Source organism: Eptesicus fuscus, chromosome 4 (genome assembly GCF_027574615.1).
Source record: "Eptesicus fuscus isolate TK198812 chromosome 4, DD_ASM_mEF_20220401, whole genome shotgun sequence".
Lineage (NCBI taxonomy): Eukaryota > Metazoa > Chordata > Mammalia > Chiroptera > Vespertilionidae > Eptesicus > Eptesicus fuscus.
In genome coordinates this window covers 100,972,153-100,992,929 of record NC_072476.1, presented here as the reverse complement: position 1 = coordinate 100,992,929, position 20,777 = coordinate 100,972,153, and the positions used below count along the sequence as shown (strand labels likewise).

The following is a 20,777-nucleotide window of genomic DNA, read 5'->3' as shown; positions in this document are numbered from 1 at the left end:
TCACAAGTTCAAATGTGTTTTTCCTTTCCTTTAAACTTTTCATTTTGAGATAATTGTTGATATAATACAGAAAGATCCCTGTACCACTTACCCAGTCTTCCCTAATTAACATTTTGCAGGTAACATTTTGCAGGACATTATTATGATATCAACAATCATATTGACATCGACACAATCCACCAACATGTGTTATGCTTTGAAAATCAATTTAACCCTTTGAAAAAGCAGCAAATCCATAAAATGCCTCAGGTTTAACAGTCTTCCGATGATGTTTTGTATATTTATGACTGACTTGTTTGGCTGTTAACCATGAAGCCTCGGGTTCCTTGAATAGGTCAAAGTTCTCTCTCACTGACAGCACTTACTGTGGAGGAGGAACTTCTTCGCATTTTGTTTCAGCTTAGAATTTCCTAAAATTAAGATAACAGAGTGTACAGAGGGGTATGAACTAAATAGCAAGATGCAGAACAGAGCGATGAAGTTTCTGATCTTGAAAATTTGAGACAAGACTAACGCAGCCATCATGTACTGGGAGAGGTAGAGGACCAGGAAGGACAGGATGGACAGGAGTGCGCTGATGTAGACACTCATGCCAGGGTGCCTGGTGCCCGTCGCTGTGCTCCTCATCTGCTGGGTGTGCCTCCCCAGGGAAAATACCAAGAGAAGAGCAGAGATAAGGAAGATAAGTAAGGGCATTATGAACTCAATGACAAGAAGGGCAAATTGTAATACAGGTACGTCTTCGACTTGCGTTGTTGCATTTTGGGAGAAAAAGCCCAACCAGGATTTTTGGGAAATAATCCATGCATGTTTTCTGTGGAAGACAGAAGTGAGAAAGGTATAGATCAAGGTCCCACAAATCAGCCATGGCATCAACTTGGAGATCCTCAACTTCAACCAAAAGAAGAGCGGGTGAGCGATGGTGGCGATCTTGGCACAGTAGAAAACGCTGAGCCATGTGGCCAACCAAATTTCCGATGCATGTACATACATGAAAATGATAAAATTCCCAGGAACTGGAGAGAATTCAATCAAGGAAAGAGCAACCAGATTAAAGTAGATGGTGACCATCTGGAGACCAATCCTGGAAGTCGCCAGGCAGCACAGGAGGAGGTCCAAGGGCACCATCTTTCTCTGCCTGATCAAGTCTGTGCCGTTCACAACCACAATGAAGCCATTGGCTAGAACCCCCACGAGAAACTGAATCACTGAAAAAATAAGATGGGCAATGATGTACAACTGTAACATTTTGACGAGAAAAAAAAATCAGTTACTTTAAAAACTGATGTAGTGATAGATTTGGGGGCAGTTGGAATCAGTCAAGTTTTCTGTTTTTCTTCAGCTAGATTAGAACCCTTTGGGGGGACATGACTCTGACAAGGAAGGCAGTGAGGTAGGAAGGCAGCATGCATGTGTTTATAGCCGATTTCTCAAGGCAGTCAAATAAGAAAGAGATACGCTAACAACTATTTGCTTCTTCGTGACAGCTTTTGCATTTTCCAGATCTACTTAGCTTTCAACATCATCATCACAAGCAAATGGTGGAAATGAGACACCTTCACGCTGGGAGAAGGGCTCCTCTGTTACATAATCAGCGAAAGTTCCTCAATCCTTCATCGGTACCATAAATATTTAATTGTGCCTACAGAGTCTACTTAATGTTTGTGAAGCATTCTTTTAAAAAAATAGGATTTTAAAAAAAATTATCACTTCTGTTATCATGATGCAGTACACTCAGCAATGTACACTCAGCAATGTAAGTCTCCTAAATAGTTGTTCTCTAAAATGCAATGGTGGAGCAATTCAGCACCACCTAAAACTGAAAACAGTTCTATAATACAACATATGTGACAAACAGAAAGCACCACAAATATGTATATTTGAAAGGTCAAAGGCCCAAAGGGAGGTGATTTGCAGCAAAGAGAATCACTCAGCACCATTCATACCAGCAATCATCTGCAGAATAATGCACGGATTGAAATATTTCCCTGCTTATTTTTTTGAAACTATGAGAATATTATGACATGAGCTTCTTGTTCCTGGGGAAAAGTAATGATAAAAGATACATTATTCAATGTATTGTTATAACTAACAGGATATTTTGGGGGAAACTAAATTAGAAGTTATTAACTTGTATACTATGCCAGGTCTTCTTATACTAAACCAGGTTTTTTCAGCCTTGACACTGTTGATATTTGGTTTGGATAATTCTCTGTTAGCTGACCTGTGCAATGTAGGATATCTACCAGCATCCTTGGCATCTACCCACTAGATGCTCATAGTATAACCCCCTCCCCACGTGTGACAACCAAAAATGTTTCCAGACATTGCCAAATGTTCCCTGAGTGGCAAAATCACCCCCAGTTAAGCACCATTGTCCTAAACACTGTAGGTGAGGGGAGGGATAGTGGTGAAGAGAACACAGTTTCTGTCCTCCAAGCAGTCAGACATTAAATGTACAGCAAGCACGTGAATAGTGTATAGTGTGACATCAAACTAAATTAGTTATTTGGACAATTCACTACCAGAGCACAAAGTGGAGAAGAATTTATTAAATGTTGGGGGAATTAAAGCTTTGCCAACTTAGCACTAGATCATAACATTTCCAGGAGATCCCCTAATGAGGCATATGGATATGTGCTACTTTGTCCCGAGGTGTCATAAAGGATACTTAAGAGGACTCTTACCTTTAGAAACATGGAAGGAAAATGGTATGAAAACATTAGTGGTGAATTACTCTGAATATGAGATGTCTGTGCAATGTGGGACTCCACTTCGCTCTTCTTGTCACAACTTCAATGGGATGAAGAGAACAAACGGGCAAGCACCAAGGGAGGCAGCTCACGAGTGGATTCCACCCAAACAGGTCCAGAGTCAAGCATGACAATCAGGATAAGCCTTGTTCTTTTCCCTCAGGTGGAGAGAAAAAAAATACCAAAAACCTTTCAGTATATTTACATTCTGCAGGCTGGAAAAGCAAAAATGGAAGGGCATCCACCTATGAAATAACGAAGTCAAGAACTCTCAGGAGAGCAGTAACTACTAACTTCCCCGGCTTCTCAATCAAGCCTCTATCAGTGCCTGTCCCTTGCTGGCAAGTGCTGGTGACCAGCCTGTGGCCTGCGAGGCTCAGCCCTATCAAGGCATAGCTATGCTTTCTTCTCATCCCCAGCACTCTTTCATTCTTTTGGTGTTTGGCTTATGGTGGCATTTGTTAGATAGAACCAAACTCAATTAAATAAGCATTTTCAAAACAAAGGAAAAGAGAAATAAAAATTACAAATTCACTTTGAAAGAGAGCTTTTGCTCTCTATCTTTCTGTTCCCAGAGACATCGCATCACAAGACCAGCCTCTAGCTCTTACCTGTTGCCCCAATGTTGCCAAGACCTTTACATTCCAAGTCCTTCAGCATGGTCTGGGCATTTCAATATCAATAATAATCCTATGTAATAAAGAGGTAATAGGCAAATTGACCATCACTCCAACACACAAGATGGTCGCCCCCATGTGTCAAAGATGGCCACTCCCATGTGGACACAAGATGGCCACCACAAGATGGCCAGCAGGGGAGGACAGTTGGGGGTGGCCAGGCCTGCAGAGGAGAGCAGTTAGGGGCAACCATGCTGGCAGGGGAGGGAAGTTGAGGGGGACCAGGCCTGTAGGGGAAGGAAGTTGGGGGGTACCAGGCCTGCAGGGAGGGCAGTTGGGAGGGACCAGGCCTGCAGGGGAAAGCTGTTAGGAGCAAAGAGGCTGGCAGGGGAGGGCTGTTAGGGGTTACCGGGACAGCAGGATAGGGCAGTCAGGGGCAACCAGGTCGGCAACAGAGGGCAGTTGTGGGGGACCAGGCTGGCAGGGGAGGGCAGTTAGTGGCAATCGGGCTGGCAGGGGAGGGCAGTTAGGGGTGACCAGGCTGGCAAGGGAGGGGAGTTAGGGGTGACTGGGCCTATAGGGGAGGTCAGTTAGGGGTGACCAGGCAGGCACAGGAGGGCAGTTAGGGGCAATCAGGCTGGCAGCAGAGCAGTAAGGCGTTGATCAGGCTGTCAGGGGAGTGGTTAGGGGGTGATCAGGCTGGCAGGCAGAAGTGGTTAGGGGCAATCAGGCAGGCAGGCAGCAGTCCTGGGTTGTGAGAGGGATGTCCGACTGCCCTCTAGGGGTCCCAGATTGGAGAGGGTGCAGGCTGAGGGACACACAACGCCCCCCTCCGCCCGTGCATGAATTTTGTGCACCAGGCCTCTAGTAATAATAATAATAATGGTAAAATTAAGGCAGAAAAGTGAAAAAAAATTTATTTTGAGTTGAGAATAGTAATACAGTCTTTCTGTACTGACAGCAAACTAGCAGAGATAACGCATAGTACACCAAAGACTTAAAGGAAATAACCATGTCTGATTCTATTTATTAACATGCTGCTTGTCTTTTGGATTCAAGCATCTTGAGGGGATATTTGGTTCTCAAATGTTTTATTGTAACTTTTGTTAGCACTAGCTTGGGGAGTAGGGGCAATTCTTCATAGAGAATTTCGTTTCATGGAGAACAGCCCTTCTGACGCAGAAATCCCATGGAGCAAAAAAATAAAAATTCATGAGGCTGAAGCTACAATTTTTTCATTAAATAATTTCCATCACTAATCCCTTCAGTGAGCACATACACAAAGGCTGCCGAAGGCTAACCATTCCTGGACAAGTGCCACCAACTCGCCGGAGACTTGTATTTCCTACCCTGAAGGGTGGCGGGATAAGAGATGTCTGTCCATAGCAGCAGAGCACTTGTGTGGCTGCTACACTAATGTCCCATTCAGACCCCAGGGGCGGCTGCATTTCAGTGCTGGTGCAAAGCCCCTTGGGGTCATGTTATCCAGCCTGCCCCTTAGATTCTACCACATCAATCAAAATACCCGGGAGCCTCCATCATGCTGTGCTGAGCGAGAGCCAGCTAAATATTGTTCAACAAACCAAACGGAGAAAAACGGTCCTAAATAGAAAAGTCCTTTGCGTCTCTTAAGCAGTTGGTTTTAGTGAGAAGGACGCATCAGAGAATTTCTGGCTCTGAGATGAAAAGCGTATATGTCTGGCCTCATCTGTCAGTCATCCGCTCAGAATGATGACAGTTTTACATGGACAAATGGCTTGGAACAGATGGAACAAGTCCCAATGTGGAGAAATTCACATGACGATTACCCCATATTACCCTGATTAAATCCGCTTACTCACACTCATCTGTAATGAGCAGTCATTAAGAGAGACAATACAGCATATTCTTGAGGTAACTGACAGGCGGAAAGAGTTGCTTATTTATATTCAGATCATTCAGCCCCTCAAAAGAAAGTGCAATTTTTTTTTCCCCCACAGGCAGTTAGACTGACATTGGCAAGCTTTTCACCAGGTAGAATGCTATAATAATTGTCTGCACACAGACCTTTACTTTGGGGTTCGAGTCACCATGAAAGTGAACGATAGTGTTAATACCTTTCCCAAGTTTTAATACCTTTCCCAAGTGAGTCTTCCCACTTCATTATCAAGGGAACAATTCCTGCTTTAAGGAACATGCCCATGTATTAACATTATTGTAGAATTAATAGGTCATTCAAATGAGAAAGATATAAACCCTGGGCTAGCCAGCACAGACACCCTTGCCGTGTCGACCCTGGAGCACAGCTCAGCCCTTGTTAAAGCCTCTATGGAATTCATTCCATCTAAAATTCACAACATTTTGGTTAAAAAAGCTCAAGACTCTTTCAGACTAACCATTCTTCATATCCATTCATTCGCTTCTCTCCTCTTGAATATGCAGTTGATCTTTTGTACTGAAATTTTTGCCTTGAATGTTCAGGTCACTCCCCTCTACTTGTCCCTCCATCTCCTCTTTTTATCTTAGTCATACATTTCTGTGCTTTTCTTTACTCTTCACAATATTCTGAAATGTATTTGCATCACAGCAAATAGAATAATGGGGCATGAATTTAAGTCTTTCATGTAAAGAACTTGAAGTGCTTTGCGAACAAGCATCCTGTGTTAATTACAATGACGATGGGGAACCTTGGCTCACATGAATAATATCCAGTCCCCACAATTTTATCTTCAGCTCTAAACTGAGTGGTGGGATTTCAGATCCTTCCTTTCTTCCTCTCTCTTGCCCACCTTCCCTCCCTCCCCCCTCCCCTTTCCTTCCCTTTCAGATTCTTCCTTCTCTCCCCTCATTTCTTCCTTCCTTTCTTCTTCCCTCCATACTTTAGCACATATTTATTGTGTGTATTATGGACTATGGACTAGGCACTGTTCTAAGCATGGAGCATATAGTAATTAATAAGACAAAACCTTTCTCATCTTGGAAATTATATTTTAGTGGGGAAGAGGAGAATTAAACAGGTAAAGAAATAAATACCTCCAGGTAACCTAGAGCGAGGTGCTATTTTAGAGAGTGTGGCCGGGTAGACAGAGTCCTCAGAGAGAAGGTGATCATTGAAAAGAGAAAAGGATGACAAGGAACTATCTCTGGAGATCTAGGGAATGAGCACTCCAAATGGAGGGCAGGAGAGAGCCATGCCCCCCTTGAATAAAAAAAAAAAACAGCTTGCAGTGTGCCAGCACAGCCAAGGGCCAAGTATCGCAATGCCAGGGTAGCATGAGCAAGGGGAAGTACCAGAGGAGAGGAGAATAGAGGGGCAGGTATAGTGTGGTCAGATTGGGGGTGGGGGATTTACTCTGGAGAACAGACTTGGGGGGTCAGAAAAGGGCATGAGTAGAAGCAGAAGGACCAATTTGAAAACTGTGCAGTAGACTAGGCAGCGGAAGTTGTTGGCTTAAAAAAGGTTGGTGGCAGAGAGTGGTAAGAAGTGTCTGGCTTTGGCTTCTATTTTGAAGGTAGAACCAATGAAGATTTCAGAATGGCTTTGATGGGGAAGGGGGTGATGGAAGAGAGAAGCCAAGAATTACTTTCGGGTCATTGGCATTATCTACTGTGAGTCAGTGCCACTTTTCAAGAAGGGGAAGACTGCAGGAAGGTTCAACTCCAGATCCCTGCAGTGGACATGTTCAGTCTGAGAAGCCTACTCCAGGTGGAGATGTTATTAAGCAGTGGGCGATAAACTTGGAGTTTTGGGAGCCACAAGAGCTAGAAATATGTGTTTGAAATTTACTGGCATAGAGATGATATTTAAAGCCACAAGACTGGATAAGATTATGTAGGGAATAGATTGCCAGCTGGAGTGTAAGAGCACTCTAAATAAGAAACAGACTATTCTGTGCATTCACATCACCTAGACTGTCCCAGCTGATGCCATATCTTTGTGGCAGGATGCCCAATGAGAGCCCAGGACGTGAGTTAACACATGCATCCCTGAAGTCAACCCAACTAGTCATGGTAGCCTAATCTCTTTATATATGGCTGATTCTATTTGCTGTTTCATTTAAAGATCTTGCTCCTTTATTCATAAGGATGATTGGTTTGTAGTTTTTCTGGTGTTATATTTGATAAATTTGATTATCCATGTTATGCTGGATTTATCAAACAATTGTTAAGCTTTTTCTTATTTTCTATGCACCAGAACAATTTAAATGGCATGGAAATGATCTGTTTCTTGAAAGAATGGAAAGAATTCACAGTGAAAAAATCTGAGGCCACAGGCTTTTTGGAAGGGGCAGAATACTTACCATTGATTATGTGCTTAAAATGCTACACAATGGACAGACATAGTTTCAATTTGCCCTCTTGACAATTCTATGAAATCAATATTATCTCCACTTTAGAGATTATTTAGTTGAGGTGCACAGAGGTTGGAATCGCTCACATTCACACAGATTAAAAAGTAGCATTTCCAAGATGTGGATCACAATGTGACTTTAAGGCCTATGGGAGTCCTTAACCATTCCACATCAGGGCCTCCCACATTATAACTCACAATGATAGTGAAGATTCCTTCCAATGAATTACATATGAAGGTTGGACAACTGCTATTTTTATTTATTTATTTATTGCCTGATGTGCATTCATTCTCTACTCTTTACCCTGACTTTCTTTGGAGAAACCACCTCTCCTCTATTCTTATTTTTGTGTCTTATTTGGGACTGTCTCCATCTCAAAACCAGGAATAGGCACATGACCTAGGAGAGACAGGTAAGCTTTCATTTCAATGACACATCACAATATACTTCAACTAGAGTCCCGGTGCATGAAATTCATGCATGGGTAGGGTCTCTAGGCCTGGCTTGCAATCAGGGCCAATTGGGGCTTTCCAGCTGCTAGACGGGGCCTCCCTTCCCTGGCTGCTGGCCAGAGCCTTCCTTCATTCCATGCCACCCCCTGGTGGTCAGCGCACATCATAGCAAGCGATTGAACTCCCGGTCTCCTGGTCGAACTCCCGAGGGGACACTTTGCATATTAGCCTTTTATATATATACTAGAGGCCTGGTGCACAAAATTCGTGCATGGGTGGGGGGGTGTCCCTCAGCCCAGTCTGCACCCTCTCCAATCTCGGACCCCTCGAGGAATGTCTGACTGCCCATTTAAATGGGCAGTCGGACATCCCTCTCACAATCCAGGACTGCTGGCTCCCAACTGCTCGCCTGCCTTTCTGATTGTGCCTAAACGCTTCTGCCTGCCAGCCTGATCACCTCCTAACCTCTTCCCTGCCAGCCTGATTGATGCCTAACTGCTCCCCTGCTAACCTGATTGCCCCTAACTGCCCTCCTCTGCAAGCCTGGTCCCCCCCAACTGCCCTTCTCTGCAGGCCCGGTCGCCCCCAACTTTCCTCCTCTGCTGGCCTGGTCACCCCTTAACTGCCCTCCCCTGCTGGCCATCTTTTGACGGCCATCTTGTGTGTTGGAGTGGTGGTCAATTTGCATATTACTCTTTTATTAGATAGGATAGAGGCCTGGTGCATGGGTGGGGCCAGCTGGTTTGCCCTGAAGGGTGTCCTGGATCAGGGTGGGGATTCCCTTGGGGCGTGGGCGGCTTGGGCGAGGGGCCTGTGGTGGTTTGCAGGCTGACCACGCCCCCTGGGGACCCAAGTTGAGGCCTTGGTATCTGGGATTTATTTATCTTCTATAATTGAAACTTTGTAGCCTTGAGCGGAGGCCAGGGCTGTGGGAGCTTGGCTTCCTCCATTGCCAGGGAAAACCAAGCCTCCTGCTCACTCCATGGCCACAGCCATCTTGGCTGGGTTAATTTGCATATTCACTTCTGATTGGCTGGTGGGTGTGGCTTGTGGGTGTAGCAGAGGTATGGTCAATTTACATATTACTCTTTTATTAAATAGGATAGACTAGAGGCCCAGTGCACAAAATTTGTGCATGGAAGCGGGGGGGTGTCCCTCAGCCCAGCCTGTACCTTCTCCAGTCTGGGACCCCTCGAGGGATGTCCGAAGGCAGGTTTAGACCCGATCCCTGTAGGATCGAGCCTAAACCAGCAGTCGGACATTCCCTCACAATACAGGACTGCTGGCTCCTAACCACTTGCCTGCCTACCTGCCTGCCCAATTGCCCCTAACCACTTCTGCCTGCCAGCCTGATTGCCCCCTAACTGCCCCCCTGCCAGACTGATCGCCCCCAACTGCCCTCCCCTGCTGGCCTGATCTCACCCCCAACTGCCCTCCCCTGCTGGCCTGGTCGCCCCCAACTTCTTTCCCCTTCCAGCCATCTTGTGGTGGCCATCTTGTGATGACATGGGGGTGGCCATCTTGTGACGATGTGGGGGGCGTTGCGCGAGGGCCACCTAGGCTTTCATTAGTATAGATATGCATCTACGTATACATATGTTGCAATAGGTCATATTGAAACCCATAACTCACTTGACCAGAGGAGATCCATTTAGGAATGAGCATGAGGCCCAAATCTATCAAGTCAGAACTAATCTGAGAACTTTTGTTTAAACAGACTGGGCAAAATGTCCCTCTCTGTCAAAGATAAGATGTTTGTCTGGAGCTGCTGGAGCCATCTTGCCACCATGAGGAGGGACTTGGACCTTTCTAAGAATGGGTTCTTTGCAAAAGATAGCAGTGCCCAGAGAAGAGGGAGCAGACCAGTGCTCAAAACACCTCAGCCCCAGAACCAGCCTTCACTTGACATTTGAAGGAACCTCAAATTCCTAGTTGCTGCTGAAGGGAGCGTGAGGTGGGTTTTTGTCACATTGGCTGTACTATAAGATAATAGCTGTGGGCTACAGAGAGGCAGTTACGTGCTTTCCACTTTCACATTTAGGAACTGGAGCCCGAGAAGCGATTGGCCTAAAGTCAGTCATTTAGCAATATACCCAGGGTTGAGTGCTCTATTCCCTAAACTCAGTTTTCCAAACATATTTGTAGAAGAAATTTTTAGAGAAAATACAAATTCATTTTCTGGGGTCTCCCTTATACATTTAATTGCTTCCTTCCCATCACATACTCACTCTGACAGCTCAAAGTTTTATTGTGCTTTAAGAAGAGTTTCCAAAGCATAAGGTTACCATATGGGTATCAGAAGTTTTATTCATCCCAAACTACACAGACTATCCCTGACATTGTGCTCCAATGGGCTGTACTTCATCCGGAGGATGCAAAGTCTAATACATTTCAATGTGCATCTCCATATAAGTTGGTGGCAATATGTGATCTTGAAACCCATAGTGCCACTTCTGCCCAGATCCAACCTCAAATGGTTCTCTTTTATCCTTGGAGCCATACCTTCTTTTTTTCTGCCCCTCAAAGGTGGAATTATTCCTTAGAAATTACAATAAAATAAGATTAAGCATTCCAGGTTTTCATGCTTATTTATGTGTCTTATTTGAGACTGTCTTCATCTCAAAACCAGGAATAGGCACATAACCCAGGTGTGAAAGTTAACCTTTTATTTCAATGACACATTTCAATATTCAACTACATATACATTTATTGCAATAGGTGATATTGAAACCCATAACCCATAAAGGCTGCTGGAACTTTGTTTCTTCCTCTCTCCCTTCAGATTGCCTTCCCCAGACTTAATTTTGTCAACCCCTAGAAGACCCGGATTATTTTTCTTGCTTTGTTTCCCCAGCAGCTGGCACCAGGCTTCATGATTTCTCACTTCACATGTTTTGGGAATACTGACGCCATTCCCTGCATCCAGGAATAGACATATATGTGTGGCTATACATGCGGATGCTCTATAAACATCCTCTGAATGAGATGAATGAGAAAGGCAAATAAAGCTTCTCATCTTTAGAAAGATGTCGCTAACCAAACTTTAGTATTACATAAAGGTTGTAATTTTACTATTCCGCCTACCCACCGTCATCTAGCATCCACATTTTGGACAAATGAATGGATGAAAGATAAGATTGGTGATCAGATAACAGAGTGAATCTCACTGATTCAGAGGGAGTAAAAAGAACCATAAATGTGGCTTTTAAAATTCAATACAGTAAACTTAATACAGAACCACAGCACATCAGATCTGCAAAGAACATTAGTGATTACTTGTGCTAACTCCTTATTGCTTGAAGAAAGAGAAAACAATTTCAGAAAAGGTGCATAATGCCCATGTACTTTGTTCTAGGGAATATTCAGACGCTGTGTATTCTAGGACAGGGAATACTGTGGGTTTATTTCACCTAGAGCAGCCTCCATGGGATCATGATGAGATCCAGCTGATGGATGGCACAGTGATGGCTACGGTCCTCCCAAGGCACATCTAATGACCATGCTTGGAGAGAGAGCTGTGCAAACCCCACATACCTACCTGAATCCCACCACTGTTCAGTGCGAAGTGTAGACATGGGAATCTACAATCTTTCCTGAAAAGGAAAGAACATCCAGCAATGGTACCCAAGGCCCTCCCGCCATTTGTATACAGTGAATTTGGTCCCACATATTTTAAATTACAACAGTAATACATTAGAAAGGAAAACATAAAGGAAACCTTTAATTCTAATTTTCCATAGTCACTATCATTTATACTTAAGGCTTCCTACATAGATATTAAATGATAACATAGGAGTTTCATTTTCTGAAATACCATCTTTCCTCAATTATCCACCAATCTGCATGTTGTCTTGTTGTAGTTAAATAGATCATATCAATTTAAAACATCTATTCTTTCTGCCTGGCACAAAACATAATTTAGATAATCAGAGATTCTACTGTGGCAGAGGAGATTTGGATAATGAGAACAATTAAGCAATCAGGAATAGGGTTTTCCTAGGTTTAGTCGACACTTTCTCCCCCCTGTAGATATGACTTAACACAGTAATTTACAAAACTTACTTCCTCCTAAGAATTTACACAATCATGAAATAAGCAATTTAGGCTATAAAAACAGGATGAGATCAAATATATTCCCAAAGTAATTGTTGTCAGATATATTCAAAGTACATCACACTTTTATCTAAAACAGAGAAAGTAAATATGACTCTGGGAACACAGTGGTATGGGGTGGAGGACGAGGTGAGAACAGTCCAGTCCGTGAGAGCAAAACACGATCTAAATTCCATAGACTGATATTTAATGCAGCTCAGATCTCTTGTGCTGACCCAGATTGCCGAGAGCAGACATTTAGGCCTTATTTTACTTTGCAAACTACTTTTGAAACTGATTTATGAAACCTATTTTCATGCCTTTTATTGTTTGCAAGTTATCTGTCAGATTTTCAATGCAGTTGAATTGTTTTGTTCCTTCGACCTTTCTGGTGGAGGCCATGGCCAGGTCCTCTGTAAGAATAGATGAAGTTCCCATTGCACTGAGCCTTGTGGGACAAGAGATGGTCACCTCAAGCAGAAGAAGAGGCCACACACCTCAGCTAGGTTTCCACACTTGCCAATGCCAGGGTCACAGGAGTGAGGAATGACCCATTCTTCACACGGCAGGGTCCTGCCGAAAGGAAAACCTCCGTTTCCTGTGGTGCCTCTGCCCTTTCTGGCTAGAGACTTGTGCCATCATTTAGGAATAATCTGTACTAACAATAATGTCAAGTGACGTCCAACAAACATTTGGATCTCGGCCCAGCCAGGCCATCTAGGTACTCACAGAGAGGGAGGGAGCGCCACCCACGCCAGGCATCCTTGAAGCATCTCTTCTCCAGCCTTTCTCATCTGGAAAGCCCTCTGTTCCATCCACTCACTCCTGACTCTGACTTAAAACTCCTTTATCTTGTGGTTCTGATAGTGCGTTTGAGGTGAGTTCCATAATTCCCTCTTGTTGACAGGGAGGCAGAAATACTTTCCTAATTCTGAGGGTCCTCATCCAAAAGGGACCTGACGGAAGCCGTGTAGGAACATGTTTACAATGAAAAGCCATTATAAAGGCCTGCTACTTCACTGAGCAGATGTGCCAAGTATCTGGGCACACCTGAGTCTTTAGCATTGCACTGGTCTATCTGTCCGTTGAACAAATGTTTATTGGGCACCCACTATGCTCACCCTGTGGAAGCAGTAGACGGATTAAGAATGTTAATACGGCTACTCAAAGAACTGTTGACAATTGCATTTGAAATAAGTTATCTGCCACTATTTATTTTTCAGATGATGTTATATAGAGAAGTGTAATAGCAAGAGTTGGAAATATTTGCAAAATATTTGTGAAGTTTTCTGACACCAATTTTATGACCTTGGTGTGGTGTCTCAGGGAGGCTCTTGCTAGTCTTATTTTTCCAAAATACTCCTGGGGAGTGGCTTCTCTATCACCTCTCTGGAATGTAACGTTATCGGTGTCTATTTTCCCAATTTCCTATAATGCAATCAAAAGTCAGTTGTCCTAGGGCAACCTCTATCTCAAATGGATTGTTAATGAAACACAAATATGCACATGCGTGCTCCAGCGAGTTGTTCCGCGCTATGCAAAGGGTATTGAAAGTGGAGCCGCTTTCACATTTGCTTTGCATTTGTCGAGAGGTCAAAATATGCAAACTGCACCCACTGCTGCCTATGCCTTCCAGCAAAAGAAAATTTTATTAAAGTTAGATGCAGAACCAACAGCACAGCTAGCATCCCTCATTTTGGGGAAAAGGCTGTAGTTTAAAGATAATAGCCATTTATTTCTTATCTAAAACTAAGAATACTTAGCAAATGTTAATGTGCCTGTCTGTTTTAGCCCAGGTATAATGGCCTGCTCCTAAGTATGCAGGTACAGAGCAAACTTAATTATACGCAGTTTACGGCCCAAATGGAGATAGTTATATAGTCTGCAATTGGTCCTGGAAACATTTATATAAAAAATAAAATTAGTTGGCTGTATAGGAATGAAAAACAGTGATTTCTAAGAAAGAGTTTTAGACACAGCCAATTCTTACCCAAGACATATAAATTAAGAGTATAGCTGTAGGAAAATTTTCTACGTAAGATGACAGAAAAAAAATCTGCTCTAACATAGCTTAAGAACTATATATATATATATATATATATATATATATATATATATATACATATATATATATGTGTGTGTATGTGTATGTATATATATATATATATATATATATATATATATATATATATATATATATATATGTTGGACTCCTTTATATCTTCATCAAAGGAAACTTTTTTCCAAATTAAAAAAAGTCAGATCTTTTGTTTTGTTTTTCGCCAAATCAGTGTCTGTTTGCCCCTGAAAACACCTAACAAGAAATGGTGGGGGAAAGCAAAATAAAAATTGCACATGTGCAGTGCATTTTCTGTGCACTGCTGGTCATGCAGGGTGGATGGATCCACACTAGCATTTCCACAGCGTTGCCTAGACCTTAGCTCCAGAGCTGTTACATTGCTGATGGATGGTGCAACTTCATGCCTATGGTTTTGCATTGGGTTTTGTTAGGTACAGCGCACCCTATGATGTACATGGGTTGCCATCTGTGGGGCCTGAGGCTTCTCATGCTTGGAACACTCTTCCATAGCCACATGCCCTCCCCTATGCAGATCAAATGTCACCTCATCAAAAAGGCCTTATCTAATTATTCATCCCACACCACCATCACTTTGTACCCCTTCTCTTTCCCTGCTTCATTCTCCTCATCGTTTTTCCTAACATTTATTACCATTGGACATATTACTTATCATTATCTGTTCTTCTTCCTGGAATCTAAAATTCCATTACAGTGGAAACAATTTTTGCTCATTGATGTGTCACCAGTAACTAGATGGTGCTTGATATATAGTAGGTGCTCAAAAATATTGAATGAACACATAATTAAATGTTTAAAATAAAAAATACATCTGTTCATCAATGACATTGTGTGGGAAGGTCTACTAGAAAGTGTAGCCTGTAGAATGGTGGGGAAATAATTCCTATAATGGCTATTGTTTTGAACAATTCAAAATATCAACACAACTTTAGGGTACAAAAAGTATCCAAGGTTGTGCTGTGTTGTGCTGAGTCCCAAGGGGAAAAACTGACCAGACTCCATCATCAGACCCTATCAGATGGATCCTCTCAAAATGATCAGCTTTACCCGATTCATATATATGTCACTGAATTGGTCCTCGAGGTAGCTATGAAATTTAATTAACATAAACCTGTACAGAGACTTCTGCTTTAAATAATCGGGTCAGTTATTATTCAAACTAGAGAACTGGTGCACGAAATTCATGCACTGGGGGTGGGGGAGGATCCCTCAGCCCAGCCTGCGCCCTCTTGTAGACCAGGAGCCCTCCGGGCATGTCCCCCCAGGGAGCAGGCCTAAGCCATCAGTGGGATATCCTTAGCACTGCTGTGGAGACAGAAGAGGCTCCCACCACTGCTGCTGGGCTCTCCAGCTGTGAGCCCAGCTTCTGGCTGAGTGACACACCCCCTGTGGGAGTGCACTGACCACCAGGGGGCAGCTCCTGTGTTGAGCTTCTGCCCCGTGGTGGTCAGTGTGCATCATAGCAACTGTTCATTCTGCATATTAGCCTTTTATTATATAGGATAGATACTGGTATAGAGGGAGATAAAAACTTGTATTGGAGGAGGATAGCCAAACCAGAAAGAGGTAAAAATGAAAGAATTTCCGGCAGAAAAATGTGAAATAATTCAATAGCATGTTACTTAAAATCACCCAATATGCTAAATCCAGATCTAAAAAACAAGATAAAGATGGGAAGTGATTCACATTCATGAAGATTTTTCATGTTAATGTAGTTATATTTAATGGAGAAATCTGTTATATATTTTAAAGGCTTCATTTTTAAAAGATTATAACCCATACCCAAACTCTTATGAATATATGCTTAATATCAATACAGATAAACGTATAGCTTTTTCCATTTGAGTGCAATTCCAGCTTTGTGTAGGTCTTTCTGGTGAGGGTTTTAGAATAAGGAACACTCCAGAGGCCAGAGGCAACTTACATTGGACTCACCAAAGCCACGGCCGGGGCTCACAGCCCTCCCAGGCCTCTCCATCCACTCCCACTCCACTTTAGTGCCAGAGCATCTAGGATTCGAAAGCCATCTGGGACCTGGCAAGGAGGCCCAGCTGCTGACTTGCCATACTCCCATCTGTACCACTGGTGCTAATCGACTTTCTACACTATCCTGTAAATGAACTTGATAGGATCATAATACTGACTATCAATATGACAGTCACTCTTCACTTAAATGTCAGGAGGAAATTCAGAGGTCTGTTGCTGAAGCAATCTATCTTCACATAAAAATGTGAGTTAATTGACATAATTATATTTATATTCATAGGACTATATATTATCTTGCATGGAACCCATGATGTAGACATATCTCTCTGCTCCCATAAGAAATACCTTTCCCACAGGATTCCAACTGCTGGTAATACTGTTGATCTTATTCCCAGCAAGACACTTACCAAATACTAGAGGCCCGATGCACGAAATTTGTGCAAGGAGCTCGGCCCTCGCAGCCGTGGCAGCTTGCCTCGGCCTTCACAGCCCCAGCTTCATCCGGAAGGACATCCGGAAGGTCATTCAGCTGTCTGGTCTAATTAGCATATTATGCTTTTATTATTATAGATTATTATAGACTAGAGGCCCGTTGCATGAAATTCATGCACGGAGGGGGGGTGTGTCCCTCAGCCCAGCCTGCACCCTCTCTAATCTGGGATCCCTTGAGGGATGTTCGACTGCCCATTTAGGCCCGATCTCCATTGGGATTGGGTCTAAATGGTGGATGTACATCCCTCTCACAATCCAGGACTGCTGGCTCCCAACCGCTCGCCTGCCTCTACCTCATTGCCCCTAACTGCTTCTGCCTGCCAGCCTGATCACCCTGTAACCACTCCACTGCCAGCCTGATTGACGTCTAACTGCTCCCCAGTTGCCCATAACTGCCCTCTCCTGCCGGCCTGGTCACCCCTAACTGCCCTCTCCTGCCGGCCTGGTCACCCCTAACTGTCCTCCCCTGTAGGCCTGGTCCCCCACAACTGCCCTACCCTACAGGCCTGTTCCCCCAACTGCCCTCCCCTGCTGACCTGGTCTCCCCCAACTGCCCGCCTCTGCAGGCCTGGTCCCCCCAACTGCCCTCCCCTACAGGCCTGGTCCCCCCCCCAACTGCCTTCTCCTGGAGTCCTGGTCCCCCCAACTGCCCTCCCCTGCAGGCCTGGTCCTCCCCAACTGCCCTCCCTTGCTGGCCTGGTCTTCCCCAACTGCCCTCCTCTGCTGGCCTGATCACCCCCACCTGCCCACAACTGCCCTTCCCTGCAGGCCATCTTTGACCACATGGGGGTGGCCATCTTGTGTCTTGGAGTGATGGTCAATTTGCATATTACTCTTTTATTAGATAGGATTATTATAGATACCCTTCTAGTGTGACTGAACTGTAGCAGAGATCTGCAGTTCTCACAAATATCTGAGACCTTCACTTTCTCCTGGACACACAGCTGAACTACGTTTCCCAGTGTCCCTTGCATTAGTATGTCCCAGTGACAGAGCTCTGGCCAGTAGAATATGACCAGGATTTACATGTTCCTTTCTGAGGTGGGGCCCATAAAAATTATTCAAACACTATTTTCACCCTATTCCTCTTCCTCTGGAGGAACACAAGACTGGCCATAGAAATGACCTAGCTGAGCTATCAGACTCAGACCTTGGCTCTGCATCACAAAAGCACCCACCCATGGAGGGAGTGTATTACCAGGAGATCATTTACTAACCACAAAGCCAGCCACAACCTTACCTTCATGCTCAGAAATCACCATGTGACCACAAAGCTGGGTGTTAGAAGAGAGGGTGCTTGTGGCTCACAAGGATTTAGAAGAGGGTGGGCCACAAGATGAAAGGATGTGGTAACCTGAACAATGGAGCAGATATCCCCCTACCCTCACCCCACCCTCACCAAACCCACTAAGGACTGAAATGAGTGAGAAATAAACTTTTATTGCATTGAGCCATCCAAATTTTGAGATTGTTTGTTTCCCAGTTAATGTACCCTGACTAATGTAATGACCCTTAATAGTCTTCCAGATTCTGAATTTTCTAAGAATTTTTTTGTTTCATTTACTTTTTAAAAAACTGTATTTCAATTGTGCTAAAATATACACAAAATAAAGGTTGCCATTTTAACCATTTTTAAGTGTACAGTGACATTCAGTACCTTCATATTGTTGTACAACCATCACCACCATCCATCTCCAGACCTTTTTTCATCTTGCAACACTGAAACTCTATTCCCATGAAACAGTAACTCCCCATCCCACTCCCCCAGCCTCGGGCAACCACCATTCCATATTCTGTCTATGAATTTGACTCCTCTAATTTCTCCACAGCCTCACCAGCTCTCATTATTTTCTGTTTGAATATCCTAACATCTTAATCTCCAGAATAAGGCAAGATCACATGAGATTGCATCACTTTTAAAATTTTAACCAATATCTCTGAAAATTAGTCCCAAAATAAGAACGATTCCAAAATATTCAAAGCCCATTGTTTTTTCCTTGATGTGAGCCACAAGCACCCTCTCTTCTAACACCCAGCTTTGTGGTCACATGGTGATTTCTGAGCATGAAGGTAAGGTTGTGGCTGGCTTTGTGGTTAGTAAATGATCTCCTGGTAATACACTCCCTCCATGGGTGGGTGCTTTTGTGATGCAGAGCCAAGGTCTGAGTCTGATAGCTCAGCTAGGTCATTTCTATGTCCAGTCTTGTGAGCATCATACACATATCTGGAGCAGATTACTAAGAAATGTAAATACCCCTCTAAAAGTAGACCCCAAGAAATTAACAACTTCTAAAATTACTTTCCATAGAATTTCCATGATGCCTGAAGCTCTAATTAAAAGGACTCCAGAACTCCAGGTAGGTATAGAATTTAAAAAACCCCACACCCACCATTTTTGCATTTGCTATGTAAGTATTATAGCTATGAGGGTTGTTTTTTTTGTTGTCGTTTTTAAATAAGATTATGGATTGTTATTTTTTTGGGCAAAATTTTACAGAAGGCTGAAACAATCTCAGTTTTATTCTCAATACCTTTATCATTCCTTGATTTATAAAAATCAAAATTTTAGAAAAATAATCCTGAACTTCAAGCAAGATTAAATGTATAAGAATAGCCAGAAATATTTTGGAACAACAACAAGAGTAAAGATGAATGATTTCTACTCTCAGATATTGAAATACATTATAAAGCAATAATAACTAAAATAGAGTTATACTGACTACAAAACACACACACAAAAACAAAACTCAAAACTCCAGGGAATAAATGGATATTCCAGAAAAATAAAAATGTATAAAAATCCCTTTGATATTTAAAATAATGGAGAGATGGACTATTTGAAGAATATTTTTGAGATAAGTAGCTAACCCCTCAGGGAAAGATAAAGCTGGATTCCCATTGTTTCCAAATTTACAAATAAATTAATTAAAGATGAAACAAGTGTTGGTGAAAATGTGGAACAACTGGAACTCTCATCTGTCACTGGTGGAAATGAAAAGAATAAGGCTACTCTGAAAAATAGTTTGTCATCTTATTACAAAATTAAACATATGCATAATCTATGATCCAGGTAATCCACTCATATCTATTTACCCAAGAGAAATAAAGAATATGTCCACAGAAAGACCTATAAAAAGAACATTCTTAACAGCTTGATTCATAATAGCTAAAAACGTGAAAGAAACCCACCAAGAGACATTTGGCTAAATGGATAACAATACTGAAACACAGTCATACAATAGGTCACTATTAAGAATAATTAAAAGGATAACTACTGCCACATGCAACAACATGGATGAATCTCAAAATATTATGTTGAGTGGAAAGAGATAGACACGCCCTGGCCAATATGGCTCAGGTGGTTGAGCGTCATCCCATGCACCAAGAAGTTGCTGGTTCGATTCCTGGCCAGGGCCCATGCCTAGGTTGTGGGCTCGATGTTTCTCCACATCCCTTCCTCTCTATCTCAAACAATGAAAATATTTTTTTAAAAAAAAGAAAGGAAAGGAAAGAAAGGACTAGACACAAAGAGTACCTTCTGTATGACTGAACTTTTATCAAGTTCTAGAATAAGCTTAATAAGCCTATGGTGATAGCAATGAGAGCAGTGGGGGGTGTGGTCAGGACATGGTGTATGGAGAGAATTGACTAGAAGAAGACATGAGGGCACATTCTGAGATGAGATAAATTTTCTACTAGATTATTTCAGTGGTGGTTACACAGTGCATAGATTTGTAAAATCTCATCAACCTATAAACTGTATCTTATGACAATTATATCCTAACAAAAAGATTAAGTAGAGAATGGTTTAATATTTAAAGGAAAGGCTGACAAATATAACAACTTAATTTAAATTTCTGTAGGCTCTAAAAGAACATAAACAATATTTAAAAAAATGAGTAACAACCAGAAAGAAATAATTATATAGACTGAGCTAATATCCTTATTTTAGAAAT

At 42.8% G+C, this 20,777-nt stretch overlaps 1 protein-coding gene across 1 annotated transcript; it reads right to left on the bottom strand.

Annotated features, from left to right (window-relative positions):
• Nucleotides 1–348: 348 nt before the first annotated feature.
• TAS2R1 (taste 2 receptor member 1) lies at nt 349–1,248 on the bottom strand. The gene has a single exon (XM_008151653.3). It carries the CDS (start codon nt 1,246–1,248, stop codon nt 349–351), a length of 900 nt encoding a protein of 299 aa, XP_008149875.2.
• Nucleotides 1,249–20,777: the final 19,529 nt, after the last annotated feature.